At 38.7% G+C, this 7,817-nt stretch overlaps 1 protein-coding gene across 3 annotated transcripts in view; it reads right to left on the bottom strand.

Moving 5' to 3' along the window:
- The window catches only part of LOC139157263 (centromere protein J-like), a 37,333-nt gene that overhangs the window by 10,598 nt on the left and 18,918 nt on the right, over positions 1 to 7,817 (bottom strand). For all 3 annotated transcript variants that reach the window (XM_070733842.1, XM_070733843.1, XM_070733844.1), the window contains 6 exons: positions 7,094 to 7,240; positions 5,350 to 5,499; positions 4,577 to 4,688; positions 4,325 to 4,407; positions 4,016 to 4,144; positions 3,225 to 3,311 (listed from right to left, as the gene is read on the bottom strand). In XM_070733842.1, the coding sequence (XP_070589943.1) occupies positions 3,225 to 3,311; positions 4,016 to 4,144; positions 4,325 to 4,407; positions 4,577 to 4,688; positions 5,350 to 5,499; positions 7,094 to 7,240 (708 nt within the window). The remainder of the gene's footprint in view (positions 1 to 3,224; positions 3,312 to 4,015; positions 4,145 to 4,324; positions 4,408 to 4,576; positions 4,689 to 5,349; positions 5,500 to 7,093; positions 7,241 to 7,817) is intronic.

The raw sequence follows: 7,817 nt of genomic DNA, 5'->3' as shown, positions 1-7,817 counted from the left end.
AAATCTTGCAGTCCTCAACTCAAACTCATTGATTATTTCCCTATGAATATAGTATTTCTACAAAGCAAGAAAAGGAGTGGTGGAGAGCGGGCTTAAAGGCTTAGATGAGTCCTGAGGCTAAACCTGCCCTGTTGGTGGATCTGTTTCCTTTGGTCTTTATTGATTGAAAATGGATGGTTTGGGTGGATGTTTTGGGGTTATTACTATTTTGGATTGTTATTTTTATGGATGCTTTATCATGCATATTGTTAGGGAGTTTGCAGGGCTTTTCTATTTTAATACTCTGTGTTCTCCCTAGGGTCGCTCTTGAAAGATGTGCAACTATATGCAGTAAATTGCTTAAATATATAAACAAATACAACAACAACAGCAATATCTCAGCATCTACATTGGCTACACTCCCATAAACTCAAAGGGGCTATATATATGTTTGTTCGTTTGTTTGTTTTTAATCTTTATTAAATTTCTCCATATAAAAACAGTCAAAACAAACAAAACATACAAAGAAAAAAGAAAGAAATGAGGAAAAATAGACAGACAAATCAGCTTAGAGCATATAAAATGTTCAGTTTCAATAATAAAGATACAGTTTGTCAACCATATTGTTGACTATCTCTACCTGATATTAGGTATTTATGTCTAGTATGTGGAATTGTGTGTTTATTTTCTTTAGTTGTGTATACTATATTTGTATTCATTTTGGGTATTTCTGAATTCGTTTTTAGGGGTTTTATGTTCCATCGATTTATGGTGCAGTGTTATATATATGTTATTATAAAGCCAATGTAGATTCACAATCCCATTAGGCTCTATAATCATAATTATTTATATACAACTTTTATTATAAATCTTTGTATAATACTCTGGCTATATTTGACCTGTTATTCCTGTTATATTTGATCTGGGGGTTTTTTATGCTTGCCCTGTGTTACAGCTGCATTTCCTTCCTTGCTCCAACTGTTTTGGGGACAGATATAACATGCAATATTCTGCCAAGCTAAATTTCAATATCCTTCAATAAATGTGTGAGCGGCAATCTTAAGGTTTCTTTAAGAGAAATGCCAGTCACAAATGCTGTTTTGATGAGATTCACGTCTGGCACAAATTGCATTATAAATTCAATTTCTCTACAAGTCAACATAATCAGCATCTCCTTGGAGACTGTCAGTCCTGCATGGGGTGCTCCAATTTGCACGTTGATGAATTGCCATATGGCACAGACATATGCATGTAATAATTTAATTTTCTCATTACGTAACCCCCATCACACCCAAACCAGCTGTATGGAAAGAAGGAGCACCTAGGAGATTATGCAAGACCTCTTGGAGAGCAGATGGGGAACACACTTCCAGTATTTTTTTTTTTCAAAACATGTGTCAAATGAAACTAACTGCCCAGCATGCCTGGTACAGCTTCAGACTGAGGATATGTATAAAAGGCAGTTCCGTTTTATCCAGCAAATTGAACCTGCATTGTTCTGAAGCTAACCATGTTACCCAGATTGAAAATTCCTACATCTTTTTTATCTTGAAACAGCTTCAGCTCTTTCTTCACCTGCAGCTTCCTTGATCCATATTACATATACTGCTCAAAAAAAATAAAGGGAACACTCAAATAACACATCCCAAATCTGAATGAATGAAATATTTTCATTGAATGCTTGGAGTTATATTCTGTTGTTTAAGTGTTCCCTTTATTTTTTTTTGAGTGTATGTACAAGTACCCACATTGCTTTTTTTTTGTTTGTTTGCAACTCAAAATTATTATTATTATTATTATTATTATTATTATTATTATTATTATTATTATTTATTAGATTTGTATGCTGCCCCTTTCCGTAGACTCGGGGCGGCTCACAACACGATAAAACAGTTCATGACAAATCTAATAATTTATAATTTAAAATATTTTTAAAAACCATTATTTAAGCAAACATACGTACAAGCATACCATACATAAATTGAATTGAATAGGTCCGGGGGAGATGTCTCAGTTCCCCCATGCCTCACGACAAAGGTGGGTTTTAAGGAGTTTATGAAAGGCATGGAGGGTAGGGGCAGTTCTAATCTCTGGGTGGAGCTGGTTCCAGAGAGTCAGGGCCGCCACAGAGAAGGCTCTTCGCCTGGGGCCCGCCAACTGACATTGTTTAGTTGACGGGACCCGGAGAAGGCCCACTCTGTGGGACCTAATCGGTCACTGGGATTCGTGCGGCAGAAGGCAGTCTCGGAGATATTCTGGTCCGATGCCATGAAGGGCTTTAAAGGTCATAACCAACACTTTGAATTGTGACCAGAAATTGATCGGCAACCAATGCAGACTGCGGAGTGTTGGTGTAACATGGGCATACCTGGGGAAGCCCATGACTGCTCTCGCAGCTGCATTCTGCACAATCTGGAGTTTCCGAACACTTTTCAAAGGTAGCCCCATGTAGAGAGCATTACAGTACAAAATGGCTGGGAAACATTTTGAACCACCTTAAAAGTCAAAAAGCAATATATGAGCTAAGTCAGGGGAGACATTTGAAACAGGGAGGATAAGGACAGAAAATGAATCATACACATGCACACATATATACCATACACATATCTATGGCGGTTCTCAATCATCCAGGTCATGGTTGTCCCAAAGGTGCTTTCAAAAAGGCAACTGAACTTTCTTGATTTGATCTTGATCCTTTCCACCTCCCACTAGTTAATTAGAACTGAGGAGTGCAAATCAAGAAAGTCCAGTTATCTTTTTTGAAAGCACCTTTAGGAATACCATACACACATAATTCACAATTGTCTATGATTCACACTGACACGAATCAACTTCACTAGTCCTCTTGGTTTCACAGATGAAACAGAACAACAATCGATGTCACTATCAACCATACACAAATATGGTAGCAGTGAAGAAAGGTGCCACATCTTCTTATGATCTATGTCCAATTAACCATGATTTAGGATATGAGTATATGTCTTGAGCAGGTCCATGTATGTGTATGTTCCTGTGTGAGTGTGAGAGAGAGAGAGAGTGAGTGAGTGAGTGAGTGAGAGAGAGAACCATGTGTTCAAGTAGGCATTGCTTTCCATAGTTCATATTTCTTATTTAATGTAGGATATGTACAACATTGGTTGATTGTGTGTGTGTATACATATGTATGTATGTAAATATATGTGTGTGTATGTGTCACATGTTTTTGCTCATAACCAACAGAAATATATATACCTAAACTGCCTTACCTTTCCATCTAGATACTTAATTTCTTCTTTCACTTCTCCACCAATCTTGCCTTCAATACAGGATGATGGTCTTCTGAGTAATGTTGGCTTTGAGGGGGCAAAATCATCAACAATTAACCATGAATGAATTTGGGAAGAATAACATATTTTACCAAAGACAATAACCAAAGGACAAGACATTTCCCTAAAAAGAAGGGGAGGAAATAAAGGCAAGAAAGCATAGGCAAATCTGATGTAAGATTAACACAGAAAAACTATTTCTTCTAGTGGAGAAAACACAGATTTTTTCCCCCCTGCAATCATGATTTTCTGCAATTTGGGGGAATTTAAGTATGTTGTGGCCATGTCGGCCACTGAACAGAGGTAATCCTCCAAAAGTAGCCATTCATCAGAGACCCCACAAAATTCCAAATATATCTTATCATCTCAAGAAAGATTCAATTCAATTCAATTCAATTTATTAGATTTGTATGCCGCCCCTCTCCGAAGACTCGGGGCGGCTCACAACAACAATAAAAACAGTATAACAATGGAACAAATCTAATAATAAAATTACATTAAAAAACCCCCAACAATTTAAAAACCATACAACACATACATACCAAACATAAAATATAAGAAAGCCTGGGGGAGATGTCTTAATTCCCCCATGCCTGGCGATATAGGTGGGTCTTGAGTAACTTGCGAAAGACAAGGAGGGTGGGGGCCGTTCTAATCTCCGGGGGGAGTTGCTGATTTGACAATAAATGCATAAGAAGGAAGTAAAAGATATAAATCCAAAGGGGCAAAACCTTTTTTTCAGCCTTCTCAAATGTAGAGACATTGCCTTCAGGTGTTTTCCTTCCATTTGCAGGGACACTCTTTGGCCTAGAGGCCTTCTTGAACATCTGAGCCCTTTTATGACCAAGATCTTCCATCATCTGCAGAGATATTAAGCAATTCATTTGAAATCTCTTGAGGTGATGTGAAAGCCACCTCGATTTGACTTTTGAGGAAAAGAAGCTTTCCCCCATGGTTTCGGAGGCTTTTATTTTAAAGCAGAAATATAGAAACGTAATCTGTATTTAAAGGCAATATTTAATATTTGCACATAAACATACCTGAATTTCCATATCATCCAAAGGTGTGGAGTTTAAAATGTCAGTTTTTAGGCTGTTTGAAAATGCTGCATCTTCTGAAGCACCTGAGGTGGAAGAGCATATGCTTAAAGAAATTCAAAAATTAATAGGTTAAAATGGTGAGTGACTTGCCCAGTAAAGCACATTTATAAGCCATTTTTGAATCAATGTAGTCTGTTGCAAAAGGAATCCATTCTTCAATTACTTGATGCCTTATTTTTACACATATTTTACCTTTTGCATACAAAAATGGAGCAGTATTCCTGTCAATGCCACGGTTAGACTCCGATATGGGTGTGTTTCTTCCATGGTTTTGTTGCTGGTCAGAAGTCAACTGAGGTGAAGCCTACGGCGAAGAGGCAATTTTTAAATGAATAAAAATATTTTTGCACACACCATTACTTGAAATGTCTAGATGTATAAAGAGTTGCTCACTTTCAGTGAAAGTAAGACTAGCACAAAATTAACAACACTAGTTCTCACTCTATAGAAGCCTTTTTCAGTATGACATCTTCTCAAAGTCCTAGCCAGAATATTCCGTTCTTAAAGTTGTTTCCCAACTAACATTACAGTCAGATAATACTGTTCTAAAACTGTGTGTGGAATAGAGTGTGGGTGCCATACCCTAATGTGATGCTCTCCTGCCATGCATGCATGCACAACCCCACCCCCATGCTACCCTCCCCGGGCATACACAGAGGCCTCACTGAAGCTTCCGGACTTCCAGTAGACCCACTGGGTCTATTTTTCGCCCTCCCCAGGCTTTGGAGGCTTTCCTGAAGCCTGAGGAGGGAGAAAACGGATTCCCCACACCTTCCGAAAGACCAAAGATGAGTTGGCCAGCAAATATATGCATGCTGGAGCTGACATAGGACAACGCCTCAAGTGCCCTCAGGTATGGCTCCATGTGCCACCTGTGGCACGTATGCCATAGGTTCGCCATCATGGAGCTATACTATTTGCAAGAAATGCTAAAGAAAAAGGTCTATTTAGAGAATCCGCATTACTTTTTGGATTTGAAATGGTGTCCGATGGAGTGTCCTCTGACCAGTAGGTGTTAAACTTCTATTATTCAGCATTTTAGATGAGCTCCTTGTTCTTTGTTCTCCTCTTGCATTTTTCAGTGACTCAGACCTCAGCAATGATCTTCTGGTTGCCTAAACGACATTAGACGTTTTTACAAGAAGTTACCCTTTGTGGTCTCTATTAGAAAAAGATGCAACTAAGAATATAAGAACTGAAGAACAGCCATGCTGAATTGGGCCAAAACCCATTGAGTCCAGCATTCTGTGTCACACAGTGGCCCACCAAATGTCCATGGGGATTTTGAGCAGAAAGAGAAGGCAAAACCCTCCCTTTCCCTTGACCCCAAATAAATGGTACCCAAGGAAATCCTGCCTGCCTCAAACAATGTAGAGGCGGCATTTGGGCATCCATTTCAATAACCAGAAATAACAGAACAGCTGAGATATGTAATAGAAATCCATGATGACAGTGATGACTGTCTATTTACAGTATATTAGAGTTCAATGCCCTTAATCATACACTGTAAGCTTTACAATTGGTAAATAACAACAGCAACAATAAAAACAACAACAACAACAACAGAGTTGGAAGGGACCTTGAAAGTCTTCTAGTCCAGCCCCCTGCTTAGGCAGGAAACCCTAAACTACTTCAGAAAAAATGGTCATCCAACATCTTCTTAAAAGATGTTGGAGCATTCACAACTTCTGGAGGCAAGCTGTTCCACTAGTTAATTGTTGTAACTGTCAGGAAATTTCTCCTTGGTTCTAAGTTGCATCTCTCTTTGATTTGTTTCCACCCATTGCTTCTTGTTCTACCCTCAGGTGCTTTGGAGAATAAGTTGATTCCTTCTTCTTTGTGGCAACCCCTGAGATATTGGAACACTGCTATCATGTCCTGGTCCTTCTTTTCATTAAACTAGATATACCCAGTTCCTTTCAACCATTCTTCATATGTTTTAACCTCCAGTCCCCTAATTATCTTTGTTGCTCTTCTCTGTACTCTTTCTAGATCCTTTTTGCGTGTAGCAACCAAAACTGAATGCAATATTCCAAGTGTGGCCTTACCAAGGCATTATAAAGTGATAAAGTAAACATTCTACCCCATGCCATCCAAATATCTTGGTACTACAATTTCCCAAACTACAGCCAGAGTGGCCTTTGTGAATTACAGCCCCAACCATATTAAAGTTGTTTGGACCAAAGCTAAGAGGGAAACATATAGCCAAGGATACCTACTGAGGTCATAGAAGCAACCCAATTCAAATTAGAATCTTGTTACATCTAGCTTAATATATTAACTCTTGGACCACATCAACTTTCATGTCATATGGGAATTTGAGCCTCAGCCTCCATAGTGCAGCTACAGAATGATGCAAATTGTGCTTGTTCTTTATATACTGAAATCATTTTTTTCTTTCTTTGGGTTTTTTTTCTTTTTGGTCCATCATCATGAACCTTCCTGTAGAACAAGAAGCAACGGATGGAAACTAAACAAGGAAAGAAGTAACTTAGAACTAAGGAGAAATTTCCTGACAGTTAGAACAATTAATCAGTGGAACAGCTTGCCTCCAGAAGTTGTGAATGCTCCAACACTGGAAGTTTTTAAGAAGATGTTGGACAACCATTTATCTGAAATAGTGTAAGGTTTTCTGCCTAAGCAGGGGGTTGGACTAGAAGACCTCCAAGGTCCCTTCCACTATTATTATTATTATTAAACATGACTTACCTGGGTATTCCTATCATTATGAGAGAAATCATTAAATGATATTTTCCTTCTCACATGGGCATCAATGAGACTTGTGTGGTTATCTTGCAACAGTCTCTCTTCTACGGTCTCTTGGGAGGATGTCCCTCTCAAGATAGCAGCAGAAAGCTGGGAAGGAAATGCTACATTAATAATAAAACACAGCTTAAGTGAGTGAAACACAGCCAATAGTGATTCTCAGTACACCTGAATTTGAAAAAAAAAATCAAACAAAATTAAGGACACCCATGGGGCAGTCAATTCCTTGGTAAGAAAATAAAAGACCAACTTCCAGGAGATTTCTTGTCCTTGCACACTAATGAAAAGAAAACAACCCCTAGCTTGTTACCTGCTCCAATACCACTAATACCTCTCTATGAATTGATATGCTGGTTAGATAAATTGCAAGATTTCATTAGGGGGAGTTCATTAGGGGAAGCTGACCTAAACAGTACTATACTACAGAATAATCTGTTACCAGGTGTGGATTCCTACCAATGCGGTCTGGTGCATGCCCACCAATGACGCAATTTTGGCGTGACAGCTCCAGTGCTATTTGTACTGGTCCGTGCTGCCACCATATTTATTTATTTTTTTTGGTAATTTTCAGTGATTCAGCTCTCTGAGCATGCACAGAAGTAAAATCGTTCCTCTGAGCATGCACGAAAGTGAAATCACGCTAGGGGACACGCGTGTGTAGCAATGC

This window comes from Erythrolamprus reginae, chromosome 1, assembly GCF_031021105.1.
Source record: "Erythrolamprus reginae isolate rEryReg1 chromosome 1, rEryReg1.hap1, whole genome shotgun sequence".
Lineage (NCBI taxonomy): Eukaryota > Metazoa > Chordata > Lepidosauria > Squamata > Dipsadidae > Erythrolamprus > Erythrolamprus reginae.
Note: the sequence above shows the minus strand (reverse complement) of the source record. Positions and strands in the feature narration are given on the sequence as shown.